The sequence below is a fragment of the Phalacrocorax aristotelis genome, chromosome 10, assembly GCF_949628215.1.
Source record: "Phalacrocorax aristotelis chromosome 10, bGulAri2.1, whole genome shotgun sequence".
Classification (NCBI taxonomy): Eukaryota; Metazoa; Chordata; class Aves; order Suliformes; family Phalacrocoracidae; genus Phalacrocorax; species Phalacrocorax aristotelis.
In genome coordinates this window covers 1,663,191-1,682,870 of record NC_134285.1, presented here as the reverse complement: position 1 = coordinate 1,682,870, position 19,680 = coordinate 1,663,191, and the positions used below count along the sequence as shown (strand labels likewise).

Below are 19,680 nucleotides of genomic sequence, written 5' to 3'. Positions count from 1 at the left end.
AGGAAGGCAGCAGCAGAGGTTGGAGGTATCCAGGAGACAGAAGCAAAGTCTGGGAAGAGGTTATGCTTGAAGGGCACCAACAGGACCCGGGCCCAGGACACAGCTTGAGGAAGAAACTGGAGAGAGTCCAAAAGGCAGCTGCTTGGATGGCTACATGCCCCAGATCTCCCTGGGACAGCGCTGTGTCCCACCCCGCCGGGAAGGGAAGAGCTGATTCGAGGAAAGGTGCAAATAGAGAACTGGGAAACAAAGAAAATTAACTTACATTTCACTTAAATTAAATAAATTATCAAATATTCCATCTTCTAATGTAGAAATCTTGTTGTGGCTTATATCTCTGCAAAAGAGGGAAAATGAAAAGGAAAGTCCATCAGGCTGGTAACAACTTCCTGGCCAACACACAGGATCAACCTCTGTCCCAAGCTCTGCTTGGGTTCCAGTTACTCTCTGAGTACCTTGAGTCTCACCAGCCACAAACATATGATAGCAAAATGTCCGGTCAGGCACTAAGTCATGGCATCACAGCGTGGTTGGGGTTGGAAGGGACCTCGGGAAGTCATCAGGTCCAACCCCCCTGCTCAAGCAGGGCCACCTACAGCGGGCTGCCCACAACCATGTCCAGCCTGCATTTGAGTGTCCCCGAGGTCGGAGACTCCACAACCTCCCTGGGCAGCCTGCTTCCGTATTCAAGTCCAGTCCCTGTGCTCCAAGTCCTTCCATGAGCCCTTCTCCTTGTAGGAGATTTTGAGGTGTAAAGGTGGCAGGCTGCCCAGGCAGCCAGCTACTCAGCTGGAACTGCCAAAGCAGGTTTTGGTGCTGGCTGTATTGCTGCCTTTTTTGTTCTGACAGTCCAATTTTTCTTTAAAAAAAACCAGTTTATCTTCTCTATGAACCATCAGCAAGTAACAGTGCCAACTCACCTGATCAGCAGCTGAACCAGTGAGTTTGCTAATGGTCAAAGCTCCCCTCTTCTGCTGGCCCACAGAGTCTGGGCAGCCTTTGGGACAGCTCAGGGTGTGGGGAGCGATGGCACACTGGGGCCCTTCCCCCACCAGGGCCGGGCTCCTCAAAGGACCCTCAGACTCAGCACCCAAATCCCTCAGAAGATAAGTGGGATCCGGACACCGCAGCTTTATCATCATTTTCCATGTACAGACACACATCTTGCAACAAGTCTCATTCTCTTGCCTTGATCTCCTCTCCATCTAGCAGTACAGCGGGTCAAACCCCGCCAAATTCCCTGCCAACGAGGGAACCAGTCATCGGCCGGACTGTGCAGCTAAACGCCTCGAGGAAGGAGCCCGCGGACACATCCATCTGGGCTCGACAGATGAGGTCAAGCGAGAGCAAGGCTAACTTGTGAAACACAAGCATGCGTTCTAGGTACCAGCTCAGACGTGCACGGTGAGCGGGAGGACGGGAAGGACACAGCGTCTACTTACAGATTTGCCAGGGAAGTCAGGCTTTCGAATATCTGGACATCTAAACCACTGATCTTGTTATTGGAAAGATCCCTAGGGAAAGAAAACACAATTTTCACTTTTCCTTCAACTTTCATTTTGTCATTCCTCCATTTCCAGACCTCAGAGGAGCCTGTCTCCAAACTCCATCCAGAGCCCAGACTGGAAGGTTTTGGTGTGCTCAAGCGGAGCGTTTCTCCCAGCTGTAAAGCATTTGCTGCTCAAAGCTTTGTGTAACGTGTAGATACAGATTAGGACTATCATTATGTGCGTACCGTTCTGCGGCGTGTCTAGAGTAATTACAGACGTGACAAATGTGTTACTAAATTTGATGTATCCTTTAAAAAAAAATTCAAGTCCAATATATATTCAAAGAAGTAATTAAGAAATAACTTAGACCAAAGTAGTAATTAACTTGGAGAAAAATTTATGAGGAACTTCCAAGTCCATTTCTGGTGCCTAAGAAGTGATCATTAATTACACAATTGATGTGTTCAACTTTTACGTTTTAAAGATCTTTTTGGAAACACTTAAAAGGGAAGAAGAAGTAACAAAGCCTATTTTCCATTTTAAATCAGATTAGATTGTCCTTATAAAAGCAACACTGTTTTAAAAAATCTCTAATCGCTCCCTGTAACACCAATAACCTTCAACTCATCCAAAGCAAAAAGGTTTCTGTCCTCTGGTCCAGCTCTCTCTTTCCACCCCATGTCCTCTTCTTCAGTTTTAAAATGTCACTCAGCTAAGAAGTGAAAGTTTCGCTGATCGGTCTCCGCTCATTCCCAATAAACTTCACTCTTGGGTTTCAGACTAATTTCCTTTGGCCAAAACCTTCTTTTAGCAGTGTCAAAATACTTATTCTGAGCCCATGCAATGGTCATTATCCTTCAAGGATTTCTGGCAGAGCCCAGGGAGGCAGACAGGGCTGGAGTCTCTGCAGCCACGGCCGTGCCGTGTCAACAAAGGTGCTCTCCTACCCGCCTCCTTTCTCACCTTTCTTCCTAAAAGCATCTCCCGTAATTTCTCCTTGCTGTCTCACCTCTCATTTTTATCCCCTAGCCGATTAATTCTTGCTTTGAGCTGACATTTAAACTTAATTTATCCCAATGAAAAGAATTCTGCCAAACTGGCAGGAAAATTACGTACAATTCCAGGAAACTCTGGGGATAAGTAACAGGGATGGATGTCTCTTTAAAAGGTTTATTTTCCCTGATTTTGCTGTCCAGGATTTCTTCGCCAGGCTGAGAGTGGATTCAGAAGAGTGCACCAGCAACATCAATAAAGAAGTCCAAGAAATGTGCAAAATAAAAGCTCAACAAATACACTTTAAAAAAGGATGCTAGCAAAAATACCCGACCAAGCCAGTGTTCTTTTGTCTCGGGGAAGCTGGGACGATAGTTCAGGAATACAGAGCACCCGTTGCTGAAGTGTCACAGACCACATGGGAGTCACATTCTGCACAGGAGACGTGAAAGTCACCTCCAAACTCATTTCCAGCTCCCACTTGCAATACAAACACACAAGACAGCTTGGACTGGAACCCCAGCTGCTGCCAGCCAGGTCAGATCCCGCCTCAGGGAGGCTCCTGCTCCACTTCTCCATGAGTATTTTCTATAAATTGTACTCCTCTGCCTCTGCGCCTCCTTCCATTACTTGACTAGTTTTGGAAAGGACCAGACCACCAACCAGCTACCTTATGGGGAGACCAGTAAAGCTATTTCTCTTCTTTGAAACATCTGGAAATAATCCATTTAGTTCTTAGGCAGCACCTCAAGCCCACAACAGAAGGAAATGGTGTTTCAGCTCTGATGCCTTCTTGCTCCTTGCCCAGACAAGAGAGGCCTCCAAAACAAACCATTCTGCTGCTACAAAACCAGGGCTTTGGCATTTCAAAGAGCGTCCTCAGGAGCGCGGCTTGGCTGCAGGGGGAAGAGAGCGCGCAGGGCAGGGTGAAGCTCCCGGCTCCGCAGGTGGCACAGCGAGCCACGCAGGGTGCCGGGGCAGCCAGCCCCAAGCCCAGCCGCCTTCTCTGCAGCTCTCCGCGGCTTTCTCTCCAGCCACCTCCCTCCTTCCCAAGTAGGAAGTGGCCAACCCCAGCGGGGCAGGTCTGCTCTTCTCCATCCCTCTGCCACAGTGCCAGGCATGGAGGGGTTGGTCCTGAGCCTCCCCCAGGCCCTTACAAACATCCCTTATCATTGTTTCCATTTCACCTCAAAGCAAGCTTTAAACTTCAGGTAAGTGAAGGCTAAGACCCCAAAACCTCGACTCCCAGGGGTCAGTCAGCTCCATTCCTCCCCAAGAGCAGGACCAGGGACGGCTGTGACCCGGCACCTGCTCCAGGAAGATGCGCAGTGGCAGAGCTGCTCCCACCAGCCTCAGCAACCAGGTAAAATGCAAATACAGGCAGTAATTCCCCACGCAGTGCTGCTTCTCCACAGTGTGTTGGACTGACACTAGATGTCACTGCCTGCTGAGCGGCACGCACGGGGGAAGGAGCTCTGGTGAACAAGGGTGATCCAGCGGGGACTCAAGGGGTGCAGGACGCCCGGTGCCGTGGCTGCGGCCAGCGGGTTTTGTTCAGGAAGGGCCAGGAGAAGCTGTGCCTCACAAACTAAGAAGTGACAACCCTCAAGCCCCTGATTTGCTGAAGGGACTGTGCTGCTTTGTATGGCCGGGACAGCTCGTGGGGGCCTCAGGCCACTCGGATGCGTGTCTCTGGGGTATCGGCACTGCCATGCCCCAGTGAGCCTCCACGGTGTCGCAGCGGATGGGCTGGAGCAGGCTCCTGCGCCTTTTCCCTCTTCTACTGATAGTACAGCTTGTCTGTCGTTCCACACACACCATCACCAAGCTGATGCTGCCAGATCATCTGAGCTCATTCATCTATCCTGCACCCAAAGCCAACATTGACCCACGGCCCTGCAAGCGGAGAAGCTCCACCAGCGGGCTTTGAAGGTGAAAGCTGGGGCTCATTTCCCAGGCGAGGCTGCTTCAGAGGCTGTGAGATGCTCTGAACCCTTGGAGCTTGTAATTACCCAAGCTCTGTCTATACCCTGACACTTTGTCACTTAACTACAACCCACATGCCTTCCAAGGGATCCCAAGACCATCCACCGGTACCTACAAACCAGAGCCCAATTCTCTTGCTATTTTCTACCCTTGGCTTCATGATCTGATGAGGAACTGGTATAAAACCTCCCAGCTTTCAACTTCCCCAGACCTCCTCGGTGCAGAGCCTCCAAGGGAAGCAGAGCTGCTGTTGACGGGACAGCTTGGAGAAGCGAGGAACGGCAGCAGATTCCAGCGCCTGGCACCTCCAGCTGCGAGTCAGTGAGCTGGGCTCCCAGCCGCCTGCTTGCCTTCTCCCACTGCTCCCCCTCCAACTTGTATGGAAAATCACATTATGCCTTCCTGGCATGGGAAAGATGGCTGTGAACCAAGCTAGGTTGCAGGAAAAAAAAAAAAAATATCAGGAAATACTGAGCTATAAAACCCAAGGCAAAGGCTGTGGGACAGAGCTCAGCCTCTCGGTGCCACAAACTGCCACGACTGTATTTTCCCAGCCCACTGCCAGGCTGGAGGAAATTCGGAGCAGGTTCAAAGCAGAGCTGAAGCCAGCAGAAAACAAGGCTCTCCATTGAAACGCACTGCGCACGCAGACTGCCACCCTCTCCACAAGAAGAAAGAAAAATTTCATTTATTTTTGCAACAGGGGATATTGAGAACAGTCTGTGCTGCTGCCTGGAAGAAGGCAGCTATGGGCAAGTCACAACTTCTCGACCCTGCCTCAGTTTCCACACCTGTAAAATGGAGCCACGTAATGCCAGAGGAGGCTGGGAGGGCTGGCCCACTTCTCCGCAGATCTCTGTGGGACAAGGGGCACCAAACCCCCCCAACGACTATGGTACAGAACAAGCAGTGTGTGAAAGGTGCCTTAGAGAGCATCTTGCAGCTCCCTAAGTGCCCCAGCAAACACTCACACGTTTAACTTACATGCCAAGCACAGGAAGTTTCAAAAACACTTATTCTGGAAGTGGAGTTGGTCATGGGGGGAAGGTGAAGCTTTGGATAAGGGAACATTTGGTAATGAGGGCGTCAACCTGAGCCTTGGGAGCCTTCAGCTCCATCCCAGCTCTGCTATCGATTCCCCGCGTGATGCTGGGGGAGCCACCGAACCTCTCCAGAGCTGTGCGCGCCGCAGGGCTAACAGCAGCCCGTCTCACGGAGAGCGTGAGGATGGATGAATCACAAACACTGCCAGCAAGACCTCCTGCAAACAGGGTCGGGTAACGTCTGGGGGTAAAAAGCATCGAGCACTGGTGTGCCCTCACCTAGCTGCTGCCCTCCAGCAGCCGCTGATGGAAGCGAGCAGCAGGGCTTGGTGCCGCCCGCTTTGTCCCCTCGTGATGCTCAGACGGGCTCCACGGCCCGGCAGCGGCGAGCCCGGGGCAGCAGTGGGGGTTATTTCTGTAGCGCTGTGGTGGACAGGCTTTTTTTGGTGCACTGCTGTTTTTCCCTTAATTCCACAGAACATATAATGTTAAGCAGAGTATAGCACGCCTCTGCCTGCCAAGCCTGATGTCATGCTCTCATTATGTCATTTGTGGGCCCGCTCTGCCTTCATTTCACAAAAAAGGGAGGGAAGGGAAGGGGGGGCAGTGCTGGCTTGTGCCTTCCCCAGCCCTTTTGGTGCGTGGAGCCCAGCCAGAACAGTAATGGGAAAAGCATCCGCAGACGGAGAGAAGCGTCTGTGCAGAGAGGAGCCTGTGTGCAGGCTGGGAGAGCCGCAGCGGTTCAGTAGAACTCCAGGTCCGTAAGCCACAGTAAAAGCTAACGTTTTTGTGGGTCAGCGAAGCTCCAGAGGTGCTAGGGAACGATGTCGGCTTGGGTTCAGTCATATTTCCATCCAGGGTCTGCACAGGAGCCTCTACAGTGGCTGCTAAGGGGCCTGCAACAGTGCAGGAGGGATAAAGCATCCACCCTCCAGGCTGCCGGCTGCAACTTGCAGTCAAGGGAAAAGCTTTTCTACCTCCCAGCCCATCCTCCTGAGCTGGGCTGGCCTGACAGGACACACAGGGTGAGTAAATGCAGCATCTGCGACAGAGACACCATGTCCTTGGGGGAAAACCACTTTCTCCCCGTGGATCAGCCAGGCTGGGCTTTCCCAGCCAGCCAGTCTTCCCTGATCCAGGACAGACCCCCCCTGCAAAATGGAGTTTGCCTCATGTCTGTTTGACCAAACTAACAGTAACAGGGACAGGCTGGGCCCCATTTTGGCCCAGAAACTGTGTTTTAACAGCAGGAGTGGTTGCAGGGATGTAGGAACAGCCCTGTCCCTGGGATCAAGGGTCCATCCTGCTCCATATCTCATCCCCGCTGTGGTCAGTACCAGGTGTTCAGGGGGACGCACAAGCAAAGCTCCCAGCGAGCGATCCTTCCCCAACACACTTCCCAGCTCTTGGCAGCCAGCAACAGAGCATCTTCAGAGCCAGAAACTGCACCAGACTGTCATATTTAACAGCCACCAACAGACCGATCTTCCACGACGCCGTCCACCCCTTCCTGAGCCAGCCTGGGCTCCACAAGAACAACTCCGTAATTTACATAATCACAAAAAAAGTACTTTCTTAGGTTTGCTGAAACCTGCCAGAGGCATCACTTCATTGGATACTGCCTAATTTTATGCACCATGAACACTGAATAATTGTTCTTATTTATCTTCTCTGCCCCACTCCTGAGTCCAGAGCCTTTCCCAGATTGCCTGAGGCTTCTCTGTCCCAAGCACATCTTCCAGTGGAAACAGTTCCCCCTTTCTGATCTCAACAAACTCCACATGCTTCACCCAAGCACCCACCAAATATGAAGGTGCTCAGTCCTCGGCAGTTCCTGTGGCTAAAGCCTCGCAGCAACCAGGGAGGAGAGGCAACCGCCAAAGCGAGCGGCAAACCGAGGCACAGAAAACGCCGCCGGCGGCAGCAGCTGCCCAGCGATGCTCCCAGCAGCGCCCAGCGACGCTCCCATCGCTCACCCCCACCAAAAGCCGGGCCGCACCGTTCCACACCTTGCAGCCAGAGAGGACAAGTGACAGAGGGACATGTGAGACGGCTTGCGAGACACGGCGAAGCCCACTGCTTCCAGAGCCCTCCGTCAGCTGCCAGAGCAGCAAACTGCCCGAGAGGTCGCCTGTACAGCCGAAACGCTGTCTTACGAGTTACCGTGGCTAGTACATTTCTAGTCTCCAGGAATAAAAGGCAGCACAGTGCCCCATGCAGCAGTGCTGTGCTGATACTGCCTGACGTACATAATAGACTTTCCAGAAAAGAGGAGGAAAAACCCTATGTGTTTTTGCATGTTTGAGCCAGGAAAAATTATAGGTTTTTGCTGATCTGATTCCTTTTTTTGTCTTTTGGCTTGCACCTCTCCTAGGAAGCACAGTAGAAGTAACGGCGCTTGTGTGCGGAGGGGGGAACAGAGGTTCTTGCCACAGTGGCTATGGAAATCTGAAAAAACACAGACTTCTCCGTGTGCTGGGCGCAGGAAGCAACGCTGTCATCCTGCACTTGGTGCAGGGACACCCTGGCTGGCAGGCTGGGAGGAACAGCTCTCCTGCACGATGAGCTCTCAGCCTTTCAGCACAGACAGGAGGGCAACGTCATATGGAGATCTTCATCACCAGCTACTGGTTTCAATCACGCTGAAGCAGGGACTTTCCAAGGCAAAGGGATTCCAGCTCCACCGCACATCACCTCCGAGAGCTGCAGCTGACGAGGGGCCTTTCGCTAGCGGGCTTCACCCCTTTCTTTCCCAAAGCCACTCAGCAGTGGGTCACTGTGAACTGATGCATCCCACCCCAGCGGAGGCTGCGTTTCATCCACGTGCCCTGGGACTCCACTGCAGAGATCGGCCCCCGAAGAACGGTGAGGCTGTTAGGGAGCAAACGCACGAGATGGAGGGCTGCCCAGGGAAAGGCTTAGGGAGACACCAGCAGCTGCTGAGAGCGAGTCCTGAGCAGAGCGCTGCACGCTGGCACTGGCAGACGGCGGCGAGCACCCTCGTCTCCCCGAGGCTGTCACAGCACGATGACAATTTATTTGTTCGCTTTGAATTTATGAGTTTCAAACGCTGGCCTGAGTCTTAGCTCTCTCTAAGGAATTTGCCCCAAAAGACTTTTTCACAAATACACATCTAAAATCTAAACGGTTTTTGTCCCACAGCAAAATTGTAATTGTTGATATGAAAACGTAGGGCAAGGATAAAAGCATTTTTGCAATGTCCTGTACACTTTGCGCTCTCCTGGGAGAACTGCAAAGCACTCTCACATATGCCCTTGCAAGGCAGCTGTGCCAGGAGATGGCTGGGTTTGACATGAAGCAGACTCAGATGTAACTCCCAGCTCCGCGGCAGGAGCACGAGCAGGTCACCCCATCTCTGCGGGCTCCCCTCTGAGCAACGGGAGTGAAGCAATGCTCCTTCCCCGGCTCAGCCTGCCATGCCTCGTCCTGCCGCAAGCCTCTCCCAGAGCACCAGCACAACGTGACCCTCAGATTTGTATGAATAAATCCTACTTGTCTTGCTGGGTAGGGGCCACAGGTTCTTCATGATCCTGCTGAGAAGCAGGCAGCTGCCCACAGGGCGGTGTAAAACACTCCCTTAGCTCTCAGCAGAGCCCGTGAGCTCAGGGTTGAAGCCGGGCAGCGGGTGTCTGCGTCCCTGCTGGTGGCTGGGGAAAAGGGGCTGTGAGAGCCTGTGCTTCAAAAGCAGCGTGGGAAAGACTGGTCCCTGAGCCCTGCACAAGACCGAGCCGAGAGCTCGGGACACCCCAGATGACACGGCAGTCCCTACCCAGCCACTGCTCACCCGCACTCCCTCTGCTCCTGTGCCTGTGCCCCATTCCCGGAGCAGACAGAGGAGGTGATGCTGCGCATGCCTGCAGGGTGCACGGCCAGGGCGTCCCAACCACGGCCAGGGCGTCCCAACCACGGCCAGGGCATCACAACCACGGCCAGGGCATCACCACCGTGGCCAGGGCATCCCAACCATGACCAGGGCATCACCACTGTGGCCAGCGCATTCCCACCCTCCCAGGTGGGAGCTGTCTGCAGGGCAGCTGAGACTCAAAGCACAGCTCCTCGGATCCCCACAGCCAGCAGCTTTCCGCAGACTTTCCCAAATATGGTTATAAAGTCAGATCAGGGATGAAGCCATTCAAACAGAGGGGACGTGTTACCTCATGGAGCGACGTCATGTTCTGGCAGGGCTGGCTCACAGGCAATGGCATCATGCGCTCCATCCCTCTCGTCCCCAGCTGGGAGGGCTGGGTGGGGGCTTTTTCACACAAGAGGCTCCCAGGAACCAGAGCGCTGGTGTCTGCGCAGGGACCCACAGCACAGCTCATTTTACAAGTTATTCTTAGACTGCCACTGACTTCATCGCCTCATTCCCAACACCGAACAATGGAGCCAAAGGCGAGGGGGGCACTGGGGAGTCACCAGGGGCCTCCTGTGCTTGTGGAGGTCACCAAGAGCCTCTGCAAGGCGCTCCGGTGGGATGAGGAGCTGGCTACAGGGATGGCCTCCATTATGAGAGAGGCTTTTCATGCCAGGTCCCACCTTCTGAGCCACATGAGTCACCAGGAGCCAGCAGTGACCGGAGCTGGCACTGGACGTGGTCCTCCCCTCCACTGCCAAGAGGTGACTTAATGTGGCATCAAATAAGGCTTGAAACATCGGGCATCACCCAGCCCTGCTCTGCCTCTGTAACATCACACTTAAAAGATGAGAACAGAGAAGACCTTCAGCTTGGGAAAGCAGCAGCCCAAATATTTAAATAAAGTTAATGTCCATAATTAGTGCTGCACATAAACAAGCTGTCTGCAGTTTCATCCAGCTAAATGTCAGCCCTGCAAATATACATTTGTTTCATGGAAAGTTTGCAAGGAAACCAAAGATTCAATAAAACCAAGTATCTTCCCAGCACACATGGCAGAGTTCAAGAAAGCAGACCATGTTAGATGCCTGCAGCCCAAGTCCAACCACTTTCCACGCAGATACCCGCTTCTTCCCCGAAAAAGCATCCATCGAGGGAGCGCCCGGGTCCTGCGGCATTGCATGCCAACACACCGCTCCTTCAGTGCCCAGCTCCGGTCTCTCGAAAACACAGAGTGTTTCCAAGTCAGCATGTTCGGAGCCCAGTGATATTTTACCATGAAAAGTGAGCCCTCTGCAAGCTGTAATTTAGGAATTACGCAGCTGAGCTACTCAGTGCTTACTCTTCCTCACAGAAAGTCAAGAGTTTTCAATAAATGTTTAGGTAATGTTGATATTAATTCTCCACCGGGACAGGGGATGGAGTACATAACCTTTAGGTCCTGTTTTTTTATTATCCTATTTTTATTTATTTTAATGTGATGCCTTTGCTTGAATAGCTATCCTTTAGGGATATTATTTCTCTGTGAGAAATAATAAAACCACAATGCTATTTTTCCCCAGCACCGTAACTTCTGCTATACACAACAATCGAGAGCCACAGGCAAGGTTCATGGCATGCAGGAGGCTCGGGATGCTCTTGAACCGACATTGCTGAGCTGACACAGGAGCTGGAGCCGAGAGACACCGAGAACTCCGAGAAAGTCTTCTCCAAAGCACACGTCCAGTCTGCAAACACTGACACAGTATGAAAAAATATTTGCATAGCCTCTTCCTTGGAAACCTTCTGGGGCATCCGTGTTTTGTATCCCAAAAGGAACAGCGGAACAACTGGGCATCAGTACAGCACGAGAACTGTGAACCAGGAACCTCCTGATCATCTGAAATGCGCTGGTGAGATCTGTAAAAAACTTAATGCTGCTTCCTGCTTGACTTCAGACCGCGAGCCAGCTGAGCGAGAGCGAGACTGATAAGGCAGCACCAGATCAAAAGTAATTTTTTCAAACGGTTGGGAAATACTTCTCTCATTTCTCACACTGGGAGAATAGTCAGTGCGTTGTCAGGCCCCGCATGCAAACAGGGAAACAAAGCCACGAGGGAACAAAACATGGCATTTATGGGGATTCACAAAGCATCGAGGACTTAGGAGTAACATCACCTACCAGCCAAAGCCACGCACGCGTGGCAGGTAGAGCGGACACGAAGAGGGCACCCCGGATCCAAACCAGTGTGAGAACAGACGGGGAAAGTCTCACAGCCAAATGTCACAGCGTCGCTGTGTCCCTTTACCCCTCCGGGCACGGGAGCAGCCTGGGGTGGGCACAGCACGCTCCCCGCTCTGGACCTCCCGCTGTCGGAGCAGCGCAAAGGCGACGTGGACCTAACAAAGATTTTGCAGCCATTTCCTCCTCGGGCATTTGCAAAGTTTGAGCTCCAGCTCCCAGGGTCCTGCTCCAAAATCCCCCAGCCCATAGCTCCCGCCGGGCCCGGGGAGCGGAGGTGAGCGGCGGTGCCACCAGCCTGGCTCCCCAGGCTCTGGCACAGACCCGCCGGCATCGCCCCGGAGCCGAAACGGACCCGACTTTCCACCCACCCTTGGTAACGCCGGCCCCATAGCCAGATCTCAACAGTCACGTCCCGTGGGCGATAACACTCCCCCAAATGCTTTCCCTTTTGAGGCTGACGGTACAAATTCCTTTGACTTTTAACTAACAGCAATCTCTAACAGACAAGCAAGTTTTCCAAGTTCCTACGTGGTTGCTTAAGAAAAACATTTTTGTGTGTATTTCAGCCCTGTCTGTCCATTGATTTTCATCTCCGATAGGTTCTACCAACCACGTTTCTTTTCATTTAAGAGACTCCCTATTCCAGGCTCTCACCAACACCCTTGAGGGCAAAGCACGGGATGCTAACTAAAGACAGCTGAGATGGGGAAAAGGCCAAGTAAAGACGAGGAAGACTCAGCCAGGTCCAGGCCTGGCAGCGTGTTGTTAGCGATGGAGAACAACTTTCAGCAACGTGTTGCAGCACAGCCTGTGCTGGAGAGCTGCTGAGCCCCTCACTTATTTTCTTCTTCTCCAGAGAGGAAACTTTGGGATTTTGGGCAGTCACATTAGCACTTGAAATGTGTAAAAATAGCACAAAGTAAATGGTGCCGCTCTGTGAAAACAATGATGCTGAGCACAACCACAGAGTTCACAGCCCACTGCCTGCGACAGAAAATCCACAAACCAGGGGAGCCTGAAGCAAAAAGAAAAGTGCAGCATGTTCAGGACACAAGACCTGGCCAAACCACGGCTGCAGCACAATCCGGTTTGTGCTTTCCTTGCAATCCTGGTGTTATGTCTGCTTTCTGTGGTCTCCTCAGTGAGGGACTGGCTCTCCAGATGTTCTGAAGCCCTGGGACCTACCCAATACATGAGCCAGTTTTGGGGAAGGGGGGAACAGGACACAAAGCTACTAACCCTTCCCTTTTGGCAGCTGCCTTCTCCCACTAACAAAGAGCAACGGGAATGACTCACATATTAACGTGATCATTCACCCCAACAACTCACGTACTGCAAACCATCGGGCTCCTCACAATCAACTCCTGCATGAAGCCTACGCAAGCAATCCCTCATCCTTCTAGAGAACGTTCCCGTCTTCACGTAAAGACTCCCAGGGGCGGCTCGGCCATCACCGCCTCTGGCAAGCTGTTGGGGGTTAGTCAGTTAGGCTTATTTCTGGTCTGAATTTGCTTAGCTTGTCTTACCAGGTACAGGATTCACTCTGCCTGTCCGCTAAACTGAGGGTGTCCTTCTAGTATGTTTTCTGGGTTTAACCACAATTAACCCTAGGCTGCAGTCACCTACCACATTCCTGCCGGTGCAGCAAACACCAGCTGCCTCCCACGAGACAGCCCTTCAGATACACTTTTGGCTGGATTCTGTAGGATATCACTATCTCCACGAGCAAGGCCACCAGGAAATACAACCCCTCTGCTCCACAGCTCCCCGCTTACACATCCCCGGGTTGCACTAATCATTTTGGTGGCCGTATCCTTCATCCCACACCACCCCTTCCAAGACCAAGTCCTTGCCTTCCGCGAGAAGGTTCCCATCCTACACACCAGGCCTGCCTTCCTTGGTCCCAGATGTACGATCTTGCACTTGGCAGCATCGTTGCTCTTTTTTGTGACCGGGTCTCCAACCAAAGCAGAGCCCCGTTTCCTTCTCTGCGCTTTGGCACTCTCAGTACGGCATCGCTAATGATTTTTGTCTTCCTCCAGCCTCTTGACAAATACACTGTGGAGGCAGCTGGCAACCAGTCTGAGACACCACACTGCAACACAGCTCTTCATGACGACTCCAGTTTCCCCTTACATTTTGAAGCCAGTGTTTAATCCCTTCAATATATGTAGTGCTGATTTTTTTCATTCCAATTTCTGACAAATATATGCGACATTGAGTCAAATACCCTACAGAAGTCATATGTGTATTACATCAACGTCATCATCTTCATCTACTCCATCTGTAAACTTACTTAAAAGGCAGAGGTTCGTGAGATCTATTTTCCATAAGTGAATTTTCCATGTTGATTGCCACTAATTACACTATCCCCTATAACTTCCAGCTAATGTCCATGCTATGTACTGTATTGTTTCTCCTTGGGCTAGACAATCAGGGCACCAGGCTAACTAATGTTTGTACCATCCCATTTACCTTCTGCTAACACTGGCACCGTGTTCATTTTGATCCAGTTCTTGGGAATTTCCCTGCTGCCCAAAACCCCACTGGAAGTGCACGTTAAGAGCCCAGAGGGCTCTTCAGCCAGACCTTTTAAAGTTCTTGGATGCAAAATATCTGAACTTGCTAGTTTAAGAAAGTCTAACATTAATAGCAGCTGTTTAACATCCTCTTCAGTTACTGCTGGAGTGGAAAGTGTTTCATCATCCTCATATGATACAAATACATCATCTGGCTTTTTTCCAAATAGAAAATAGAAATATTTACTGAACAGTCCTGCCTTTTCTGTATTTTCATTGATGATTTGACCAAGTCCATCTATTAAAAGACCAGCATCATTTAATTCCTTTAGTTCCCAATACACTTGAAAAACTCTTCATTCTTCTCACCCTCACTGGCCACAGACTTTTCCTTGCGTTCCTTTGCTTATCACCGTTCAGTGGGCTTGAGCACCCAACCCGTACTCATCGCTACCAACATCTCTCTTCCCCAGTACTGTATCATCTTCTACATTTATTTTCCACAACTGCCTTCATTTCTCCTCCAGGCCCCACTTGGATTTTATGCAGGGTGTAAGGCAAGGCAGCCCTGTATACTGATTAATACAGAGGTGCACATCAGGATCAAGGCAGACCCCATCGCCAAAACCTATCCAGCACCCCAGATGAGGTTCTCCCTAGAGATGCTGTGGGCCCAGAATGCTCTCACTGCATTAGAGGCAGGGTTTCAAGCAACACAGCTCAGCACAGATTAAGATAGTCCAGATATACCATCTGGAGCTGCAGAAGGACGGCACCCGTCCCCAAAAGGCTGGCCTTCGTGAGCTGCAGACACGGGAACGGCCGTGCAGGAGGCACAAGGCTGGGAGCGGAGGGGAGCGGCCAGCGTGGGGCAGAGCGGGAGGACTCCAGGAGCACTGAACAGCAGGTCTACTGCTGTGTCCACGACAGAAAACCCCTTTAGGGGTGCCGAGGACCTGCTGCCCCTAACAGCTTTGCTCTCCCATCCCACGTAGTAAAGACGATACTGAAAGAGAAAATTACACAAGTAATGTGTAATCTCACATTCACTTTCACTTGATTCAATCAGTCACAAGAATGAGTGATCTCCTGGATCCTCCTAAAAAATCAGGATCAGCCCCATAAGATATTCCTCAGGGGCGGCTACAGCCTTAATGTCAAGTCCCAGCTGCTGGTGTTCCCGTCTGCCAGTGGCTGTTCCATAAAAACTGTATTTCAGCGTTCTCCACTCTCCATGCAAACTTTTTTTTTTGTTCAGTTAAATCCCATCTCTCCATTTTCTCTAACTCTGGCGCATCTACAGCAACTCTTCTTTGTCCTTGGCGTGCACACCCTTGGATACCTGCGGGATGTTATTTTGCACCCCGCAAGCCAAAGTTCTCGTAGTTCTTCCAATCCGTCTCCAGAAAACAGTAATATGTGGCACTGTGTAAAAGCCGAGCTGCAATAACAACACGCACAGCTCCCGCGGGCTGCACAGAGGCACCTCTCCGCGACCAGCACACGTGTCCCTGCAGCCCAGCAGCAGCCCAGCCCAAAGCCTTCCGCAGCTCCAGCAGAGACGTTGGGCTTTTTACATCAACAGGGCTTTGAGCGACATGCCCGGCCCGGGTACAGCTCCACAGGGCTCTGTGTGTGTGTGTGTGTGTTTGTTTGTGATTTTGTGAATAGGGCTGCTTAGCACGTTGAGTCCTCCCCGTGGGGACGATGTGTTAGTGCGGATTGGCTCGCTATTCCCCGAAGGAAACATCTGCACATTCCAGACACATTTTGTAACGGGAGTGAAACCCATCCTTGAAGTGAAATTTTACAGCCTCCACAGCGCAAAATAACGATTGCTGGCAAGGACCAGTGGAAAAGTAATGTTTAAAATATTATTACAGGGAAGTGGCTGCCAGAGCCTCAAATTAATCATTTGACTTGTCTCTGGAGCGGAGCGGTGCGTTATGTAACGCTCGTCCAGCTCCAGCCCGGAGCGCAGCTCCTCTCCGGCCCCGTCCCGGTGCCCTGCTCCCCGACACCCACCGAGAGCCAGGAGGGACCGAGGGACCCGACACCCGCTGCGCTGCCACGCTGACGCTGGCCACGAGGCCAGCCACTCCGCTCTGTGGGGTCTCCTTCAAGAGACTTCAGCCGGTCCTGGGGTCCACATTTCTTCCAGGTGCCCGATTTCTTCTCGTATTAAAGAAAACCTCAGGAGAGACAAGGACAAGGGCCATTTCTCCAGGCACCTCTGAAAAGCAGCGTGAGAGCAAAATGAGCAGCAAAGGAGCCAGAGGGGGGCTTGGCTGTTTCCCAGCGTGGCCTGCAAAGAAGGGGAAGCTATAGGTCTGCTGGTTAAACCCTTTGGGCACTGGTCTTCAGCCAACCTGGTCCGCTCCTGACAGCCACAGGGCAGGTGACAGAACAGGGACGTTATCTGCACAGCATCCTCCTCCTCGCCCCATGCTGTGCAGTGATCTCTAACTCGCAGGATCCAAATATGATAAAAATGCAACTGATGTTCAAAAAAAAAACCAACTAAGGCCTCTAAAGGAAAGCAGGAACACAAACAGCAGTGGATGCAGACACATCTGTGGGGTGGAAGAAACAAAATGTTTGGCAGCCTGTGCCAGCACCAGGAAGAGGAGAAGTGAAATGAGTACGTGAGGGACGCGAGTCCTGCGCTACAGCAACCAGGGAAAAGCCTGCAGGCCCTCAGGAAGGGATATTCTCTCAGCAGTATCAAGGGCAAAGCTCTGTTATTCATCAGGCTGAAGTTACCATGAACGTAGCAAGAAACTGGGCTGTTGAGGACTCCTCCGTCTCCCCTAGGCTGTAGCTGTGTCCACGCTTTCCAGGGGATGAGGGCTCAGCCCAGCCTGTGCCAAATCTCGCTGCCTCCCCGCAGGTACGCGGCAGGACCACGGGGGTGGCGTGACCACAGCGGTGTTTGCTGGGAGCTGCGAAGGCAGAAGAGACACAGGAACGGATGACTCCTTTCAGGGAAGGCTGTGGGGAAAATGGGAGGTGAGGAGCAGCTGTGCGAGAGCGGGGAAGTCAGACCAGTGCAAGCCATGGGGCCATCACTGGGACGATTCCAGGTGGCCCAGGGAAAGGTGCCACGAAGCTGCTGTGACCCGTGTGCCGACGGGGTTCCAGCAGAAGGGTTGAGGGTCTGCAGATGACAGCTCCAGAAGCCCTGATCTCCTCCCACTGTTTCAGGCTGGGCATGCAACATCAGGCGTGACTTCTGAAAGGCTGGCCAAGGTTTTAGGTTTGCAGCATCTCTCCTACTTCTGATGGTCGCTGAAATATCTGCCAACAAACATCACCTATGCCAGTCCCTGAAGCACATCTCCTTTCCTCTCCTGGCTCACTTCCACACTCCCTGGATCCATGGGTGTTACAATATTCTGGGTTTGAAATTAGACAGATAGCCAGACAAACAGACATATACACACACAGACACAGAGCCAAACAGATATTTTATCCCCAAATGGACTTTCTTATTCAAATACATTTTATCAGATACAGAAACAATCAGCGACTGTTGTTTTAAACACCTAAATATGTGTTTCATTAAAGGATCCCAGCAGCAGTTCTGCAGGAGCTGCTGTGTCTATCAGCTAAAGAAAACACTTTTGGAGAAACTGCCTAAATGTGTAGTTACCATTCTGGTCTGCTGGGCAATAACAGATTTAGAATCAACCCTAGAGGTTTTCTCTAAGCATAAAAAAACCCCGCAAACCTCATTAATTAAGCAGCCTAAACCAAATGGAGGTGTGCAGACTGACCAGAGACTGAGGTGCTCTGCTGCCAGGTGGGGCTGCACCTCGGGTGGTCTCCGTGCACCACAGTTCCTTCCAAACCTTGACATAACAGTATTTCCACGATTCCCAGGAAAAAAGGCTTCCAATCTACTGTTTTGTTGTAAACATCCCTCTAGCACAAGGGCACCATAATTCAAAGTCAGGCCCATGAATCCCTGTTGGAACAGAAACACTCAAGGAATTCATTAAACAGCAGTTTTGGCTGACATCATGTGCCATAAATCACAGGGCATGGTAAAGACCCAGAACCAGTCTGTTCTGCAACTGGACAGACAGACAGAGAAAAAGGGAATGGTTTAGAAGATGCCGAAGGACATTCCCTGTGTTCCGGTGCCGATACTGATACGAGATCCCCTGTGTTTTTTCAAATGTGGTTGTTTGGGTTGGAGGGCTCTGCTCTGAATGTTTTTGGAACATGTTCACCATAGATCCTTAAACATCCTCCTTCTGAAAACAAAAAACAATTAGAACCTGATATAGACCTGCTGGTTCCAGTGCAAAATGCATTTGCGTGCTTCTGGCATTAATAATCTGTGTGGTTGGGTTGCTTCCTTTTAGCATTAGAAAGCCTTCTGTGATGCAGTCAGAATATTTCTACTCAAAAAAATGCTGATGTTCAGAGGCCCCAAAGTAGGTACAAAGGAAAATGAGCAGCTTGCTTGGGCCTCTGCAGGGCCCCGAGCTCTGCGGCAGAGCCGCCCCCTCTACAAGACCTTGTGAACAGGCGTGGGAAACAGCAACCGATTTGTCCCCTGCGCAAGATCTCCAGAAGAACGTCGCTTTGCTGTTGCAGCAAAAGAGCTGACACTTCCTCGCGCTGCTGTAGCAAGAGGGGACGCGGGCACCGCAAGCAGACAAACTGTGGAACGACACAACGCTGCTCCTCTCCTTAGCACTGCCTCCACTGCCAGGATCGGAGCGTGGACAGGCTGAGGAGCCCCCGCCATTCTCCTTATCCTCCATCACCCAACCGATGCGGCGTTAGGTCCAAGCACAGGGGCTTCAGCAGGAGCTGACCACACGCTCCACAGAAACCGCCCACCCTTCCCTCTTGGGAGTTCCAAGGAAAAGCACGAAGATGGAAATCTCCTTTTTCTTGAGGCTCCTCCAGCAGGCAGGACAGACCCATCACCCTGAAGCCATCAGAGGAGGCTTGCTGTGGTCCCTGGCCACGCTTAGTGCTGCTTCAGCGGGCTGTCAGGCTCAGTGTCTGAAGGTACTGCTCCAGCGCGGCGGCAGTCCTCATCAAGTCAGATCGTGCGCCAGGCTCAGGTGTAGGTGACGTACATTCCTGGTTCTCTTCTGGACCGCTGTGCACAGGAGCCTGCGCAGTGTCCTCCTCTGAACCCACCCTGGATTTCGCACTCTTGCATCACTATCAGCTAAGCTCTGGGTTTTAGTCATACCTCCCTCATCAGAGAAGATGGGCCATTCCCTGCGCAACCCATCAAAAAAGCCAACCAATGTTCCTGCTAAGAAGGGTGAAGGACAAAACCACAAGAATAATAGGGAATTTTAGGACAAAACTTGTCAAGCAGCCATGGGACAAATCCAGCCCCGAAGCCAAGAGATGCACCCCAGGGATCCACTCGTTTCTACGCGTTGTACGTCAAGAGATGCCAACAGCTCCTCAACGTGCAAAGGGCGTACATGGCACAACTGACACGTTAGCAGTGATACAGCTGGCACGATACGAGCCTGACGCTGCAGAAAGGAAGGGTTTGGATCTCACGGGTTAA

The 19,680-nt window shown here is 51.7% G+C and overlaps 1 protein-coding gene across 2 annotated transcripts in view; it reads right to left on the bottom strand.

Moving 5' to 3' along the window:
- PKD1 (polycystin 1, transient receptor potential channel interacting) overlaps positions 1 to 19,680 on the bottom strand; it is a 99,319-nt gene that overhangs the window by 56,286 nt on the left and 23,353 nt on the right. For both annotated transcript variants that reach the window (XM_075104632.1, XM_075104633.1), the window contains exons 2-3: positions 1,443 to 1,514; positions 266 to 337 (exon numbers count right to left, since the gene is read on the bottom strand). In XM_075104632.1, the coding sequence (XP_074960733.1) occupies positions 266 to 337; positions 1,443 to 1,514 (144 nt within the window). The remainder of the gene's footprint in view (positions 1 to 265; positions 338 to 1,442; positions 1,515 to 19,680) is intronic.